The sequence below is a fragment of the Mastacembelus armatus genome, chromosome 14 (assembly GCF_900324485.2).
Source record: "Mastacembelus armatus chromosome 14, fMasArm1.2, whole genome shotgun sequence".
NCBI classification, from domain to species: domain Eukaryota; kingdom Metazoa; phylum Chordata; class Actinopteri; order Synbranchiformes; family Mastacembelidae; genus Mastacembelus; species Mastacembelus armatus.
This window is the reverse complement of record NC_046646.1, coordinates 24,139,004-24,156,679: the sequence shown is the minus strand read 5'-3', so window position 1 is coordinate 24,156,679 and position 17,676 is coordinate 24,139,004. Positions and strand designations below refer to the sequence as shown.

The 17,676-nt window shown below is 45.4% G+C and overlaps 2 protein-coding genes across 2 annotated transcripts; one reads left to right on the top strand and one right to left on the bottom strand.

The window, feature by feature from the left end:
• The first annotated feature begins 1,313 nt into the window (after positions 1–1,313).
• pcf11 (PCF11 cleavage and polyadenylation factor subunit) lies at positions 1,314–13,584 on the top strand. Its single transcript, XM_026327799.1, has 16 exons — positions 1,314–1,687; positions 4,066–4,191; positions 4,553–4,735; positions 5,692–5,895; positions 6,177–7,189; positions 7,742–7,916; positions 8,088–8,472; positions 8,641–8,784; positions 9,203–10,558; positions 10,656–10,772; positions 10,943–11,066; positions 11,243–11,426; positions 11,758–11,913; positions 12,131–12,223; positions 12,664–12,699; positions 12,783–13,584. The coding sequence occupies exons 1-16, from the start codon at positions 1,445–1,447 to the stop codon at positions 13,017–13,019; spliced, it is 4,776 nt and encodes a 1,591-aa protein (XP_026183584.1). The 5' UTR covers positions 1,314–1,444; the 3' UTR covers positions 13,020–13,584.
• A 201-nt stretch (positions 13,585–13,785) lies between these two features.
• On the bottom strand, positions 13,786–17,323 carry ccdc90b (coiled-coil domain containing 90B). The gene is made up of 9 exons (XM_026327800.1): positions 17,059–17,323; positions 16,086–16,205; positions 15,577–15,680; positions 15,403–15,504; positions 15,103–15,144; positions 14,922–14,993; positions 14,765–14,818; positions 14,534–14,648; positions 13,786–14,390 (listed from the first exon to the last, which is right to left on the bottom strand). The coding sequence occupies exons 1-9, from the start codon at positions 17,105–17,107 to the stop codon at positions 14,335–14,337; spliced, it is 714 nt and encodes a 237-aa protein (XP_026183585.1). The 5' UTR covers positions 17,108–17,323; the 3' UTR covers positions 13,786–14,334.
• Between the last annotated feature and the right edge of the window lie 353 nt (positions 17,324–17,676).

Sequence of the window (17,676 nt, the reverse complement as noted above, 5' to 3'; positions counted from 1 at the left end):
TGTTGTATTTTCCCTTTCACTAGCCCCAGACAGCGGCTCTGTTGATGGAATTTGTAAGAAACTATTGAAAAATAACAGACCTGTAAAATAAAGTGTATCAAATGAATTTTGAAGCTGTTACTGTTTGTCGTGATAGATCAGTCCTGACCCAACTGAAGTTTATAAATGTCCCGGACAGAACAAACATCACATGATTTATCCATTTTTAATTTTATCGTTTTTGAGCTAAAAAATAAGGAGATTGTTGCCAGAACAAAGATCATGGGACCCGTCAAAGACAATGTTCATTACAGCGACTTCTCCAGGCGTGACCTCTGTGTGACCTGTAAATCTTTTACAAATGGGGCCTTATCAGAAAGTACTACAACATAATGAAGCAGGATTATATCTGGATAATCGCAGTAGTGGTAAAAACATCTTTAGTCAGTAAAAACTTCAGTCCTTTGACTCTGGAAATCTGTAATTCCTATTTTAATTTGAGATCAGAGTGTTAAACTCTGAACTCTTATTCATGAATCTGATCAGAGCAGGTAAAAATCTAACTAAACCGGTTTATGTTCCACCCACACAATATTTAAAACTGACACTTTTCACCTCCTGAGTATGAAAACCATGAAGCAAAACCTCCTCTCAATAACTTGTCTTATTAATTCATTGTCTGCGTTTGTGTAGCTGCAAACCGACCACATGAAGGTGCTTATGTCTACATGTTTAACATTTCAATGTATTTTAATAAGTAGTTGTTTTATTAGTATCATTGAGGAATTACTGGACATGTGGACCAGGCACAAACCCAGGGACTCTGGATCAGAACCAGTTCGAAGATACGTTTCTCATCAAACAAACACATAGAGACACAAAGGGACCACGCTGAGTCCGAGGGGTTCAGTCCTGTGTAGGAAGGGTCTCCAGTCTTACCACTTTAGTCCAAATGACACATTTGTATGTGTGTGTATGTTGCTCCATGCTAATAACACGTCAACCACACATTTGGATGTTAGATGTTTTAAGTCTATTGTGTTCTGACCCATTCCCACATTGTAATGTTCATGTTTCTGTGCATGCGTGTCCTGTTCTTCAAACCCCGCATGTTCGCAGAGACGCCATAGTTCGGCCTCGTCGCCTTTGGGCGGGCCTTCGTTACATAATAGAAGACTCACGGTCCTTCGATCTTATTGGCTCATTCGAGTGGCTGTTATTCTGTCAAACCAATCAAAATGTAAGCCCCGGCCCGGACTGTCCGCAACAAGCCAATGGGATTACACTTACGTCATGCAACGTTTAAAAACTGTCGTGTGACGTATGAGGCCTGTAGTTGCAGTCGCCATCTTCTTGTGGTCCAGAAAGGACAGAGAACGAGGACAGGCGGCGGAGGAGGAAATAAACCAGAAATCCGGCGTTATTTTTCACCGAACCAGGCTAAAACAGTTAGCTACATGAGTTCATGGACTGCCTACTAATCAGTGGTTATGATACTGAAAAGGCTGTCGTAGGCTTCGACGGGTCGCTGAGCTCAAAGATGGACGACAACGCGGCGAGGGAAGACGCCTGCCGAGAGTATCAGTCCTCGCTGGAAGACCTGACGTTCAACAGCAAGCCGCACATCAACATGCTGACCATCCTGGCCGAGGAAAACCTCAACTTCGCCAAGGATATCGTCGCAATTATTGAAGCACAAATACTCAAGGTTTTTATAAATATAGAATACTTTCATTTTCGATGCTTTCTGTCGACGGCGTGCAGTTAGCTACCGGCTAAACATGGCGGCTAGTGTGGATCCGTCACAGGCCGTTGTTGTTGTGGGTTGAAACAGAACCCACTGGTTTATTTTATCTCTCATTTCATGTATTAAAGTCTAAATCTCATATTTTTTTTATCAGTCCCTCTAGTTTACTGCACAACGAGCCACGACTTTTGTCGAGACTCGACGCTTTGATTTGAAGTTAACGTCAACTTTGACCTGGTTTGGGTCCTGAAGTGAAAATCCACCGTAAATTAAAAGCCTTTTTAATGCTTAAATCAAAAGGTTTAAAGCTTAAATTAGGACTTAAAGCCTAAATTTATACTTTTAAAAGCTTGTCCACTGTAAAATAGAAGTGTTTAAAGCTTGAAGTAATTTTTAAAAGTATCCACTGTAAATTAAATAACTTTTAAAAGCTTAACGTAAAATACTTTAAACGCCTGTTCATCGTAAATTAGACGTTTTTTAAGCCTATCCAATGTAAAATGTTTTAAATCTATTCACCGTAAATTCAACTTTTTTAAAACCTATCCAATACTTTAAAAAAATAAGAATTCACCGTAAAGAGTTTAATTAAAGCCTGTACGGTTTAAATTGGGATGTAAATAGTCAGAATAAAGTGAAATATAGGTTAAAATGTGAGGCAAAAGTTAGTTAATTAAAGGTTTTATATTAGACAATAACTGGTATTAATATATAAATGAACACCACGTTTTATGAAACTAATTTACATTCAGGGTTCTTTGAGAAGGAGACCATTTTGTGTATATACCAAGTAAACAAGTTACGCAATCAGGGAACATACGTAGGAAATGATTGTCTATTGTGCATTGTAGACTTTTGGCCTTAGTTCAGACTCTTGTATCTCAGCTTATGAGAACAAGAAGCTAATTCAAACAGTTTTATCTTGATGAAATCACTATAGACTCTTGAATGCACTCATTGATTTAAAAATAAAAGTCTGACCCAATGTACAGACTGTGTTCATGGGGCTCTTAATTTGACAGCATTAGCTCACTGACTTGTGGTGGATTTTGACTTTGCAGCCCTGACTCTTCACAGCCGCTAGTATCTGTTGAGTGACGCCAGACCACAGCAATGTTCAAAATGCATTTGCGTCTGATTTGTTGTTAATAAATATTGTCGGTAGGAGGAGACAGGGCAGAAATGCACTTAAGTCAGCAGTTTTACCTCAGTCACCTCTGTGGTCAGTGTTTTGACGCCAGACGAAATCGAAAGCTTTGGTCACTTGAAGCCTGATCAGATAAGAAAGTTTCTTTGCATTCATTCACTAGTGAATCTTGAATTACTGAAATGTCATTGACTGGTAAAAATGTTGTAATAAAAAATGTGAAATGTGCTTTTTGTCATTTTTTATTTCCCAGTGTAATTTATTGGTATGACTCTGGTTTACATTTACTGACACTGCTGAGTCTGACTCAGCTTGGACTGCTTTGTGCAAATAGTATTTACTCAGCTGGTGTTGTAGAGTTTAATAACAGACTTTGCTTAGTCCAGAGGTTATATGCAGTTTGCAGCTTCTTTAATTAAAGGCCTACAAATCACTTGTTCTATTTGAATGGTTTTTTGGCAACTAAAGAAGAAGAACCTTTAAGGGATGAAACTTGAAAGTGTGAGTGAATCACGCACTTGGGTGTGGAGCTAGACTTGCTCCACACCCAAGTGAGTGATTCACTCACTCGGGTGTGGAGCTAGACTTGCTCCTGTGTCATCAGGGTAAAGTACAAAGAGTGGTTTAAGGAAAAACCCTCTTTGGAGGTAAAAAAAAAAAAAAAAAGCCTGCTGAGGACTCGACTTCCACGGTTCCCACCCACGGTGCATCATGGACATTTTTTTTTTTTTCTTCTACTGACTTTGGGGAAGGATCATTGTCTTCCTAAAGTCCAGCAGTGCAGATGCCAAGCTGACTGGGTACTACTGCAGACTGGTTTTTTTTTTTTCTCCATATGTTCTTGCTTTTGGATTGCTCAGTTGTGGGTGAACCTTCAGTCCAATTCCAATGGAGTGGGTGTTTTCTGCACTTTTGTTTTGATTCCAGAAAGAAGCCGCCACTTGTGGACTGGAAGTTTTTTTTATTTCCCCCCCCCCGTTTGTTGTGCAGACACCTGCTCGTTTCCCTTCACTTTTTCACTTTTTTTTTTTTTTTTTAAAACTACATTTTGATAAAATTAACACAGTGGGTGGTGTGGGGAGGGCTGTCAGCCCCTGTTAAATCCTGTCAAGTTGTAAATTGAGTTTGTTCTGAAATGTTGGTTTTTAACCCCTGTTGTTTTCTAAACTTGTTGAGTTCTCTATTGCTCCAGGCCCCAGCTACCGAGAAGCTTCCAGTTTTGTACTTAGTGGATTCCATAGTGAAGAATGTTGGAGGAGAATACCTTGAAGTGTTTGCTAAAAACCTAATCTCTTCATTTATATGTGTCTTTGAAAAGGTACAGTTCACTTTGCTGCCGTTTTAGCACTAAAACTCTTAGCAGCCCACTTCACTTCCCTCCTGTTTGTGTTGCTTGCTTTTTATGTGTAGTCACCTGCTCTGTTACTGTATAAATGCCATAATCCTGCCCAGTTAATAAAGGAGGGTTAATGCCATGCTTTTTACACAAACATTTTTTACTTTTAATTGTACAGAAAGTGTTTAAACTGTTTCATGTCTTTTTTTTTTTACCCCTGTACTTTTAAAGAACATAGTGCTAATACTTGTACAAAAGCAGTTTCATCCTTCGCTGTGATTTTTACTGTGGTGGTTAGATTTGTGCTGGTAGCTGTGGACCAAGTCATGTCCTCTGTTTGTAGGTGGATGAAAACACTAGAAAGAGTCTGTTCAAGTTACGCTCCACATGGGACGATGTGTTTCCCCTGAAGAAACTCTACGCGCTGGACGTCCGGGTCAACTCTCTGGACCCGGCCTGGCCCATCAAGCCGCTGCCGCCCACTGTCAATGCCAGCATTCATGTCAACCCCAAGTTCTTAATACAGGTGTGTATGTGCTGCAAACACCTTGTCAGACTGCAACTGAGCTTCAGCTTTTTAGTGTAATTTAAAATCTTAATAAATGTGCAGAGTGGCTTTAGCTTTTTATTTTTAATTAAAAAAATAAGAGCAGTGAGATTAATTCTTTAAGACTCAGCAAAAAAATGTCAACAGACATTATAAAAAGTTTTAATCTGAGTGAATTCTTTGAATTTGGTGTTACCAGAATCTTTTTGTCCTTGATCTAAAACCTATTCCAATGTCAAAACAGCATATTTAAGTTTCATTAGTTGCTTTAATTCACTTTTTGTCCAAAAATTTGATTGGCAGCTTTTTAGGTGAAACATCCTGTGGTCTTTGGGTTTTGCACAAATTTTCTAAGACAGATTTTTTTTTTTTTTTTTTTTTTTTAAAACAATTAATCTTTGTATAAAGTTTAATTTCCTGTAGTTCAGGGTGATGCCATCATATGTTGAATTTTGTCATAATCCCAAACCAAAGAAACGGGAAGGAGATAATCATATATATGAGAAGGTTCAAACAGGGAAATGACTGAAATTAATGGCAACAATGTTGATTTGTTTTCTATTGAATAAAGTTTTTGTCTGGGGCTCTGCATACTTTGCATACTTTTTTTTTTTTTTTTTTTTCAGGCTGTCAAATGTCACATAAAGCAAGTCAAACTTTTGAAGTTGAAATGTTTGAATGTGAATTTGGAAAATATAAGCTTTGAAGTCCAGTTGAATGTGGAACCTGAACTGACTAAAAAGCAGAAACAAAACCTGTGAAATGAATGTAGAGCTGTTAAGTTACATTATTTGCCCTCTGAAATGTTGTGCAGTAAAAGTCTTCAGTAAGCAGAGCTGCTCAAAGAGCAAAACCAGAGGAGTGGGCTCCCTGGTTCTGTGTGGTGTTTGACTCGACTTTCATTCTTTCCCCATCTCGGCTCTGACCCTCCACAGTCTGAAGAGGCGTCCTCTCCGCAGCCGATCCCGACCAAGGTGCCTCCACCGGCGCCCCCACCCCAGCCGGTCCCTGCCATGAGCCAGTCCAGCCTGACCCAGGAGCAGCTGATCCGGCAGCAGCTGCTGGCCAAACAGAAACAGCTCCTGGAGCTGCAGCAGAAGAAGATTGAGCTGGAGCTGGAGCAGACCAAAGCACAGCTGGTAGGACAAAATGCGTTGATCTGATTCCACGTCATTTTTTTTTTTTTTTGTCTTAATCTCTTAATATGTTCAAAACGAAAAGTTGCCGAATGTGCAGCAGCTGAGCAACTGTCTTTAAAAGTCGTTAGGAACAGTCCACGTCGAGATGATGCCTAAACTCAGCACAGTTTGGATATTTGAGCAGGGGGACTTTGCCTCACGTCTGTTCATCCATGTGTTTCATAAATAACATTTTCTCCCACCAGTGAAGCCTTTGCCTGAGCAGCTGTTTGTGTTTGCAGGCTGGTGGTTTTGTTTTACCGACTTCAACCAACGCTCCGGCAGCAACGAGTGTGGCGCCAAAGCCCATCAACCAAACTGCTCCCATGGTCCGACCCTGGATCCCTCCCTCTCAGACTCAGACCGATCCCAAACCATCCACCAGAGACCCCCGTCTAAACCGTGCTGGCCCCCCAGCTCCCTCCCAGCCCAAAGAGCAGCCTGCTGTGAAAAAAGACACCCCACCCACAACCGGAAGTCCTGCTCTGACGCCTGAGAAACGACTGCCGGAGAAACCCACCCGGCCGGACAAGGCCAGGACCCCGAGGAAAGAAGTGTCGGAGGATAAGCCCAAGTCCAAGTCTCCATCTCCGTTGGCTAAAAGTGTCCAGAGCAAAAACAAACCGGTTGAGTCTGAGGTTCACAAGTCAGTTGATGGAACAAAGAAAGATCCCAGGCTGAGGAAACGTACACAGGAGAAAAGCAGCGAGACCAAAGACGACGAGATGAAGGAGAAAAAGAGATGCAGTGAAAAGAAGGAGCGAGAGGAGGTTGCGCGTGGACCTGAGCCACAGAGGTTCAGCAAAGGGAACCTGGTGAATGGCTCAGTGACCAAACACGACCGCGAGGACTCCGAGAAGGCTGAGTTCAAGACTGGAGGCAACGCCCGAACACATGCAAGGAAGCGCACCCGCTCTCGGTCCAGGTCGCGCTCCCCCACATCCTCCCCAAAGAGGAAAGACAGGCGGTCACCTAAAAGCAGGGCCAGGAGCAGCTCCCTGTCCCCGTCACCCTCTCACAAACCCTTCAAACCGAGGCGGGTCCGCACCGATGAACCGCAGCACCCCAAGTCAGGACGAGATGACCGGCTCCCACCCAAGAAGAACCAATCGGAGAGCAGGAGGTCGAAGAGGCCAGGGGAGGACCGCCACTCTGAATCCAGAGACTCTCATTCCCCACGGAGCCATGACGGAGGTGGCAAGGACACAAAGGAGGCTTCTCACCGCTGGAGGAGCGGCTGGGAGGAGAACAAACAGTGAGTGTTTATCCACGTTATCTGTGGAACTGAACTGATGTTACTGCCACGCTTCCCCTGCTACACAGCAGCTGTTCAGGAAACTTTTGATTCATCATATTATATTTGCTTTTTCTACATCTAGGGATGGGAATTGATATTTGATATTGATTCTATATTGATTCCCTTTTTTCTGGGGGAAAAATACACTAGACCTTCACAGCTTTTAAGCTTCAGTGCAGCTATTACATCTGTGTGAACACAGTGTCCATCAAATTCCACCAAAATAGAGAAATGCTTAAAGCACACAGTTAAAACACAATCATTCATTAGATCAATGCACTAAGACAAAACTAAAACTCCTACTTAACACCCATACCTTCACCCACGGGTTACACTGTTGTGCTGTTGGAGTTGTAGGCTGTACTTTACGTTGGCTCAGGTGTTCCTGCAGGTCTTCTGTGTCCTTTAACTGACTGATGGATTAACAGACCATCGCTGCAGTGCTGCAGGATGTCTGTTTCGGCTTGAAGCAGTTAAACATGTAAAAACCAGCTTTGTGTTCCTCTTCAGCCCGAAACAGTCGGAGGACACGCACATGAAGCCTGGGCCTCAGAGACACAAACCATACGGCACCCCGACCCGCCCCACCACCCCCCGGACCCCAAAGCACCGACTGAGTGTGGACGCCAACCTGCAGATACCTGAAGTCCTCAACTCGGCGTCCAAGAAGGACCTGCTCCGGAGGGTAACTAAACAAATACCACGATTGGTTGGTGTCTGTTAATCCACGACCACCTGGTTTTTCAAACACTGCTGAAAACCAGTGGACAACATTTTCAGCTATTGCAGGTCGGAGATGAATGTTTTTCTTCCTTTTCTCCTGATAATCTTTAACGTCCCTCGTGTTTGTCTACAGGCCAGCAAGCGTGTGGAGAGTGGGGAGATTTCCCAGGAGGACTTCCTCAACATGGCCCACCAGATCAAACATTTCTTCCAGTATCAGGAGGAGAAACAGCAGCAGCGCTCTGAGAGCTGGGACGACTCTGACTTTCCTACCAAGAAACAGCTGCTGCTGACCACACCCCCCTCGCCTCTGCCCCGCCCCCTGGACACCATGGATGCGGCTGAGCTGTCTTACTATGAGCACAAGTCCAAGCTGAGGAAGACGCAGGTCACCCACCGAGTGGCCGGAGAGGAGTGGGAGGGCAGGGACAGTCCAGAGAACTGCGAGGATGTTGGGCAAGGCGAGAAGACATCTGGCGGCCGGAGCACATCACAGAAATACGGCCGGGACCGACCAGGTGAGCTGAGGGAGGTTTGGGAAATGAGCTGCAACAATAAGTCAAATAGTGATGGGAAAGTTTGAGTGGAAGCTGTTCTGTCGGTCGATTCTTAGTCATTAGACAAGTATTTGCTCGTTCAAAGTTCTCAGCTGTGCTCAGTTGCCTGTTGGGTAATGACTCTTACAGGTGAAAGGCGAAGTAAGGAGCGAGAAGAGCCGCGGGCGCCACCAGGACCCATGATTGAGGAGTACAACCACGGCAAAGAGTTCCCCCCTTTGAAGTCTCTGCCAGGCCTTCGCTTCAGGAGGAGAGCTGACCCCAGAGAATCCAGTGAGTCTGCTGCTCCCAACATGGCCACCATGATGTGCTGGATTTTTGAACCTGATCTGTGTGATCTGTTATCTGTCATCTTTCACAGAGAGGTCAGAGGTCAGGTTCTGGAGCTGCAGGATGTCAGGGTCTCACTCAGTGAGACTTCAGCAGGGTTAGAGATTCTTCCACAGAGATCAGTTTACACATTTAATCAGGAGTCCAGCTCACACACAGAATCAGCTGCCAGTCATCATGGCCAGTCTCGCAGGGGATCATGGGAGTTGTAATTAGAGCAGAGTTAGGACAGTGAAGTCCTGTTAGCTTCCAGTCTTCTCTTCTTTCTGTCTTGTCAGCCTTCAGTAATTTGAAATCACACACCTAAATTCAGAGTTAATGTCACAGGAAGTCACATCTTGATGAGTTTGTCTGTTTCCAGGCGAGAGAGAGTGGAACTCCCCGCTAACAGAGCGGCAGCGTTACGACGAGCGTGAAGAGCAGAAGAGCGGCTACGACGCTCCACGGAGGTACGCCCCACATCTAGACTCGAGACACCCTGACCCTCGGAGGCCGGAGGGACCCCCACCTTCTAGCACTGTGGTCCACAGAAATTGTCCGAGCCCGGTTGGTCTGGACGCCCCGGCCCCGAGGTTTGAGCGTGAACGCCTTTCGCCTCTACAGCAGAGGGACGCTGCAGAAATGAGCCCAGTCCCGCGCTTCGAGAGCCCCAACAGTGAGCACTCTGACGACGGACCCCTCAATCTTGATGTCGCTCCTCCTCATCCTCAACCCCCACCTCCTCCAAAATCCATCCTCAAGGCTCCGGCCCGCGGAGGACCATTGTCTTCTGTCCGACAGCTCAGTGACTCCCCAGGACACACGCCTCCTCATGACGGAGGGCACCCACCCTCTCACTACGATGGGCCCGGACACATTGGCCCTTCAAGACCACACCCTCCAGGGTGGTACGATGAGTCACCACGGTTTGAAGGGCCTCACCACCAGGGTCCTGGCAGGTTCGATGGGGGTGGACCACCCCATCACAACATACCTGAGAGGTTTGATGGCCTGGGGCAGTGTGACAGTCCCCACATGTCTCATGGTCCTATAAGAGGCGGAGACGGTATGGGGAGGTTTGAAGGCCACCCTCAAGGCCCTGGACGGTTTGTTGGCCCCATCAGCCAGCAGCCCACAGGGAGGTTTGTTGGCCAGGGGCCTGGACCAGGGCACTTTGAGGGCCCAGTGCAGTGCTTTGATCCACCACGGCACTTTGATAACATGGGTCCTGGATCTGGACCAATTGGCTTTCAACAGCAGCGGCCCATGTGCTTCGTGGGGCCGCCAAACCAAATGGCCCCGATTAGGTTTGAAGGCCTTGGTCACTTTGAGGGGCCCGGCCAGCAGGGTCCACGGTATGACATCCCCAGTGTGCCGCATCAGGGTGGGCCCCCAAGATTTGAGGGCCAACAAGGGCCTCCTAGATTGGCTCCCCAACACAACCTGCAGCCCCCGATCAGGCAGATGGGCCCTTCTATTTATGAAAACCACGTGGCCCCCCAACGTTTTCCAGAGCCCATGAACCCTCAGTTCCCTGCAGGGCCGATGGCATTCCCAGCACAGCCAAACCTGCAGCTACCACCGAACTTCAACATGCAACCAGCCCCACAGTTCAGCCAGCAGGCCCCTGCCCCCTTCTACAACCCTGCTGCCCCAGCTGTCGGCATGCAGCAGCCGGTGATGGGAAACATGAACCAGACGGTCCTGCCTCAGAACCCAGTGCCTTTCAGACCGCAGAGTAAGACCCGTCTCATTTTCAGAGATCTGTAAAATCAGTTTATCCTGAGTGAGCTTGATGTACCAACTGGTGATTGGTGCTTTTTGTGTCCCTGCAGCTCCACAGGCCCCTGCAGAGAACCACTTTGGTCAGGTTGATGTTAATGACCTTCTGTCCAAACTCATCTTAACTGGTATCATCAAACCCGTGCAGCCCGATGCTGCACCGAACACCGGTAACTCATTGAATTCGTCAGAGCATCTGCAAATTTTAGTCTTACAGAGCTTTGAATTCCTGAGCAGGGTTCAGAAAGTCTTGCAGTCAGAAAGGGCCTGAAATATTTTGTTCCTGCCACAATCGGAGACTTCTGTTAACGGTCTCTGTGGACCTGTTGTGTTCTTCCAGAATCATGTTCCACAACTCCGGCAGCTACACCTGTGGTGGAGGAGGAGGAAGAGGAGCAGGAGGAAGTGGAGGAGGAAGACGACATCCCGGACCTCACCAGCTTTTCTCTGGACGACATGAAACAGTGAGTGCACATTTGACTGTGGTTCTTCACAATAACTTCGAACTGGTTATTTCTGCTCGGACAACACGATCTACAAACTCGTCTTTTCATGACATGACATAAAAGATCTGAAGGAGTCTTGAATTCTGAGATCTGAGCTTGCAGCCTTTTCTTTCTAACGTCTGTTTGTCCCCCAGGCGTTACGAGAGCATGGTGACCAAGCTGTACTCAGGGAACCAGTGCTGCCTGTGCAGCATGAGGTTCACTGCCGCTCAGACCGACATGTACGCCGACCACCTGGACTGGCACTTCAGACAGAACCATGCCGGCAAGGTCGCCAGCAAGAAGGTCACGCACCGGCGCTGGTACTACGGCCTCACGGTGAGAAGTACTCTAATACTGTAGTAAAAGTATCAGTACCTTTTATGCAAAAAAAAAAGTTTATTGACAGTAAAACGTCCTCGTGTGTCACAACTGAAACGAGTCTCAGCAGATAAAAATCAAACTTCGTGAAATGTCACGAAGTTTGATGTTGAGACGACGACTCGTATGTTTCCTTCAGTTCTCTAAGACACAGGAGCAGGTACAGGTTAAAAGAAGAAAAGCTGCCTGGGTAATATTAGACTGGTGTGACTGAACCTTTGCTCAAACTGTCAGCTCTGTCCCTACAAACTGCTGATCTGTTCTCTGTGCCACAATCCCCCACCATCAGGACTGGATCGAGTTTGAGGAGATCGCCGACCTGGAGGAGCGAGCCAAGAGTCAGTTCTTTGAGAAGGAGAACGAGGAGGAGGTTCAGAAGAACCAGGCGGCGGCGAAGGAGAAGGAGTTCCAGAGTGTGAAAGCCACCAAGGACCAAGTGCGGGAGGTGAGGCTGAGGGCTGACTGGGTAGTCGAGGTTCATAGTAAATGTCTGTCTGAAAAGTCTCAACAGTGATGAGTCGGGGTTTGTTCTCGTTGCTTACTCAGGCTGCACAAATAAATAGACTAGTGTCAACACACAAACAGCATTGGAGAAAGTCTATTTTTCCTGAAGGTGACACCTCATTGTATCTGTGTTTTAAAATGATTTCTCCTTCTGGCAGTCGTGTGAAATCTGTCAGGAAGCGTTTGAGCCGTACTGGGTGGAGGAGGAGGAGGACTGGTTCCTGAAGAACGCCATCAGGGTCGACGACAAGGTGCGACACGACTACACAGCCACAGACACGCTCGAGTTTCGTTGGTTTAAAGTCTGAAGCCACTGGTCAGAGCTCACCGTCCTTTTAGAGAGAACCCCCCCCTCAGATCTCTGTTCCTACTCTGTCCAGAGAACCTACTGGTTCCTTTCTCCTCTATAGAGGTGACCTGATTATCTTTGGGCCAGTGTTTGGACAAAATAAGACAATTGCAAAGATTATTTTATACAGACAGAATCTGATCTGTGTCAAAGGTTGAGCCCTGTTGTTTTCCTTTAATGAACTGAACTAAAACTGTTAGATCAGTCGAGCTTGTTTCTAAAATGAGCCAGAATGTGAGTCTGGCAACGACTTCAGCAGCTGTAACCGTGTGAAGTGTCCACATTAGAAACGAAGGTCGTGCTGTCATGTTTGACTGGTCTTTTTTTTTTTTTCCTGTGCAGAACTTCCATCCGTCCTGTTTCGAAGATTATAAAAATGTAAGTGGCTCCAGAACAATCACCGTAAATATTCATATCGATGATGATGATGGTGTTTGAGCTGCTGCTCTTTGTCTCCTCAGACGTCATCGTACCTCGACGTCACGCCATCACCTCACAAGGTGCTCACCGATCACCCGCTGAGCGCCTTCATAAAGACCGAAGAAGAAGACAAGAAGGAGGAGAATTCGTGCAGCATGGCCGCTGCCCCAGACAAACAGGAAGAGCAGAGTGAGGCTGGCGAGCTCCTTGAAGTGAAAAAAGAAGAAGAGCAGGAGGTTGTAACGGACACGGTGCAGTCCGAAGAAGACAAAGTGTGACCCTGCTGCTGCTCTCAGCCGCCTCCACCCTTTCTGTTTCTGAGGAAAAGGGGTTTTTAGTGTGCGGGGGCCGGGTCCTCAGCAACGTACTCTTCAATACATTTTTGTATTTGGATTCTACGCGACCATTTCAGGTCTCAGTGTGAATGACAAGTGAACTCAGTGTTGATTTAAAACGAAGACATGACCTTTTGTTTCTTTGGCTAAAAGCTGTACAGGATTTAATTTATAAATTAAAGTATTTTTGGTATCTCTGGTGTAACAGTGATTGAATCAGAGGCTGTTTGCTGCCTGTTACTGTCTGTAAATAGATGATTGATTGACGGGTAATTGCAGGTGTTGAGTTTGTGGCTGGTAAAAGGTAAGCATCTTCTGATTGGACGACTGAAGACTCCACCTGCTCTGGTTTGGTTTGTGCCGAGGATCGAAGTCGTTGCTTCTTTTGTTTCTTCAAACTTCAATAAAAAGCTGAAACTTGTTTGTGTCAACTGTGATTTGCTCTTTAATGTTCAGTTTCATTGTAATTTAGGTTTCAGAGTTGCAATAAAGGTTCAGTGGGTCTAAGCTTCTGTTTCCGCCTCATTTTTGTTTCCTGCTGTGACTTTAATGTGCTGATCTACTTTTTCTCCGTATTTGTGCAACTGAAAAAACGGTAACAAACCCAGTTGTAAGATTTTAAAACATGGGTATTTACCTCAAAACAGGAGAGACCATTGAGACCTGGTCAACAGTGAAATTGTGTTCGTTATAAAAACCAACTACCTGAAAGTATCCAAAGATTGTTTATTTTAGTGGCTTTGTCACTGACACTGAAAAAATGAAATGTTTCATTAACTGGTGTTAAAAAGTAAAAAAAACAGGCAGTTACAGTTTATAGAAACAAAAAATCAGTCAAACCTGTGATGTAACAACAGTAAAACAGTTTGCAGCACCAGTTTTCCATCTCAGTCAAATTTTCTTTCTTGTAAATCTCCATAATTCTAATTTTAGTTTTCATAATTGCAGTTGTTTCATTAGAAATCTCTTTGTTTGAGAATCAGGATCAGATGCAGGTTTCCTTCAGTCACAGTGTCCTGAGAGTCTGGAAACGGATTTAAGGATGATTCATACGCAACAGAATCAGAAAAACTTTAACAACATAAACAAGTTCATTAAAACGTTTTCTTCTATAAAATCATGAAATATGCAGCACAGCCTGGTCCAGTCCCCCGTGAGTCAGAGTCCGACCGCCCATTCAGAAGCTTTGGGGCCCGCTCCTGTTTTGTTTTCACTGGAACCACTGTGTCAGAGCAGTTTCAGGTCTCAAGTGGATCCTTCACCTCCATAGCCGGTAGACCCCCAGGGCGATGGTCAGGCAGGTGAACACTGTCGCTGAGGAGGAGGAGGAGAGAACACCATCTTTCAGCATCATATCTTTATGTCTGTGTGTGGGATGTGGATGCAGCCTGAGTCTGGTTCTCACTGTTACTTCACTGATTTTGGATCATGAACCTGGTCCAGGTGACCCTGATTACCTGCGAGGTAGCGGATCGTCTGCAGCTTCAGGGACTCCAGGACAGTCTTGAGCGAGGCCACCTGCAGGTCGATCTTCTTGTTGATCTCCATGTTGTCATTTTCGAGGTCGGCTTTCTGAAACAGGACATGAGACGGCGTCACCAACCAGCCGCGTCCAAAAATGACCCGGTGGGTTTAGATATTAATACAGTATAACGTGACTTTCCTGTGGTAACCTTCAGTCCATTTACCTTGTGATAGAAGTCTGTACGGGCCTCCATCAGCCTCTTCTCCTGGTCAGTAAACTGCCAGTAAAACACAAAATGATCTCACTGTCTTCATACTGATGGACGCACAGTGATGCGTTCACTTACTGCAGTACAGGCTGAGGCGTCAGCGCACACTCACCATGTCCGTGACCCTGCTTCTCTCCAGGTTGATGTCCAGTTTGGTTTCTGCTCGGACTTTCTGACTCTCCTCCTGTGCAGAAACATCACAAACACACTGAAAAACATTTTGTTCCTCTCCCTGCACGTGAAGCTGTTTTCATGTCGTCTCCCAGCTCCACCATTAAACCTTCACTTCTCACCTTCAGCCTGTTTTCCAGCTGCTCCAGCTCCCTCTTCAGTTTCTGCAGGAAGACAAAGAATCAGCAGAAAAGCAAAAGTCTGAGCTGAAAGCAGCATCCAGGTCAGGTTGGACTATAATGTAGCATTTGTACTTAAGGTGGTTCATGTGTTCCTTGTGTGTTCTGTTTGCAGGTTTTCTGTCAGGTCACATGAGGAAGACAGTCCTGTGAAGTGTAAAGTGTCATCTGGACTTTCCTGAGGCCCCTGATACAAAGACGTACATTTACATTTCTGTATTGACCAGTAATAACTTGACGTACGATATTTTCAGATCGGAGGTTGGAGAACTCGCTCTTCTCCAGGATCACCATGTCCTTCCGGATGGAGTCCAGGTGAGCCATGATCTGCTGCACAGCGATCTCCTGCAACATACGAGCACAGTCACAAACAGCTGCAGACACTGATCCTGGTCTGCAGGTAAGGCGGCGTCTTACCTGGTGGGATTTGGTCACCATGTCTTTGTAAACGATGTCCATGTTCGCCGTCGTCAGAGTAACCAGAGCCGACACGATCAGCTCCGCTTGGCGCTTCTCAAAACCTGCGCAGGAAAACCAGACCTGAGCCCAATTTAAAAAGACCAGAACTGACAGTGATCAGCTGCTGTTTGCAGTGAACCCATGGACAGATAACGGTCCCTGGATCACTGTGATACTGAAGGAAACTTAAAAACAGCAGGATTCTGATGGAGGTTCTGCAGCATCTGGTTCCTAAGTAGATTTATGGAGTTTTATTGTGAAGGGACACCAGAGATAATGAGACCATCATGAAGTGGAGTCACACTGAACCCCATCCACGTGTTTCCTGTCTGTGTGAACCAGTATCCTGGCCACCCTTCAGCTCTGTGAGGAGCCCCCACTGAGGAGAGTTTAGTACTGCTCTATTTCCAGGAGTGTTACAGACTAGATCCTGACTCCAGACCATGGGTCACGTGTCGTGTTCTCACCGCTGTTCTCCAGCTCCTTCACCAGGTCGTGGGAGTCAAAGGTGAGTTTCCGCTGCTCCAGAGGCATCAGCTCAACCTTCCTCAGGTCAAAGTTCACCACGGGTGCAGTCGCATGGAAAGCTGCCACACACACACACACACACACACACACACACGTAAAATCATGTCAAAACAGCTCAACATTTTAAAAATGCTCCTCTGCTTCCTGTTATATGCAATAAATGTGAATTTACATTTGGCAGCTGGTCAGCTTGTACTTAAAGTGTACTGGCAGTAAAGGTACTCACTGCAGTGGCCCCTTATACCATTACATTAAATAATTTCCATGTAGTACTACTTCATCCTTGGACTTCACTACATGTCAGAGTCAAACCTTGGACTTTTTCCTGCTCTACATTTATCTGATAACTTTAGTTCCTTTTCAGGATCAGATGGATCCAACAAAATACAGACTGATCATCAAACTTTATTGATCCCTGGGGGGAAATTCCCAAGATACCCAGCAGTATGGAAAGTACTTCAAATTAGAAGTATATAAGGTAGTTAACGTCAGCTACCCAGCGGTATGGAAAGTACTTCAAATTAGAAGTATATAAGGTAGTTAACGTCAGCTCCAACATTAAAGTGATCAACACAATAATCATCAATAATTAGAATCCAGTAATATCAGATCCATTCATGTGAAATGGGCCATTCTGCACAATGAGTCCTTTCTTACTTTGGATACTTCAAGTACATGTGGATGATGATACTTTTCAGTACTTTTACACTGGTATTCCTGCTGTTACTGCAGTAAAGTGTCAAAGTGAATGAGCTTTCCAGTTTATGACACTTTTAGGGACAGTAAGAACTCGGGTACAGTGTGTACTAAATGCAGTACTTCAGTAAAATATACTTCTAGATTAGTCTTTGTTTTGACATTTCAGCCTCTAGAAGCCGGTCGCTTCTTCTTCTTTGGTACCTGTGCTCTCACCTTTCCACGGGCCCCTCCGCAGGTGACCCCGCCGCAGCAGCGCGTTCATGCCGGAAGTCGCCGTGTTTGTGTCGTCCTGTAAAGTTAAAAGGTCAAAGGAGAAAAAAGCCGCGAAACCGAGTCCGGTTGATGAAAACAAACCGGTCACCGGGTCGGATCACGGTCTACAGACCACCCTTCACAGTCTGTCGGAACTACAATGGAACAAACAGCTCATGGGGTGTAGTCAGGGACAGGTCAGGACACAACGCCCCCCAGCGGTGAAAGTACTATAAAGCTTTTGTAGGTACTTTACTTGTGTATTTCCTTTTTTTTAAACTTCTACTTCAATTCAAATACTCAGTTTTCCTCCTTTATTTGTATTTTTTTTACCTTTTAATGACGTCATCCAGATTTATTTATTTTGCACTTAATTATTATTATTATTTCACATCCTTTACTGCAGTAAAGTAGAAATACCACAGTGTAAAAAAGTAGACGTCCTGAATTCAGAACTGAAGTATCAGCATCCAAATGTACTTTAGTGCAGAATTTGCTATGAAAGTACATGATGTGTTTGGAGTATTGTCAAATAATCTTCTCTTTAAAGCATCTTGTCTACATTTTGTTGTTAAATCT

Coding starts and splice junctions, on each gene's coding strand:
- pcf11 (XM_026327799.1), top strand. CDS start 1,445: ATGGACTGCCTACTAATCAGTGGTTATGATACTGAAAAGGCTGTCGTA. Junction 7,917..8,087: donor AGAAGGACCTGCTCCGGAGG/GTAACTAAACAA, acceptor GTTTGTCTACAG/GCCAGCAAGCGTGTGGAGAG. Junction 11,427..11,757: donor GCTGGTACTACGGCCTCACG/GTGAGAAGTACT, acceptor CCCCACCATCAG/GACTGGATCGAGTTTGAGGA.
- ccdc90b (XM_026327800.1), bottom strand. CDS start 17,107: ATGAACGCGCTGCTGCGGCGGGGTCACCTGCGGAGGGGCCCGTGGAAA. Junction 15,505..15,576: donor TGGTGACCAAATCCCACCAG/GTAAGACGCCGC, acceptor CGTATGTTGCAG/GAGATCGCTGTGCAGCAGAT. Junction 14,994..15,102: donor AGCTGGAAAACAGGCTGAAG/GTGAGAAGTGAA, acceptor GTTTCTGCACAG/GAGGAGAGTCAGAAAGTCCG.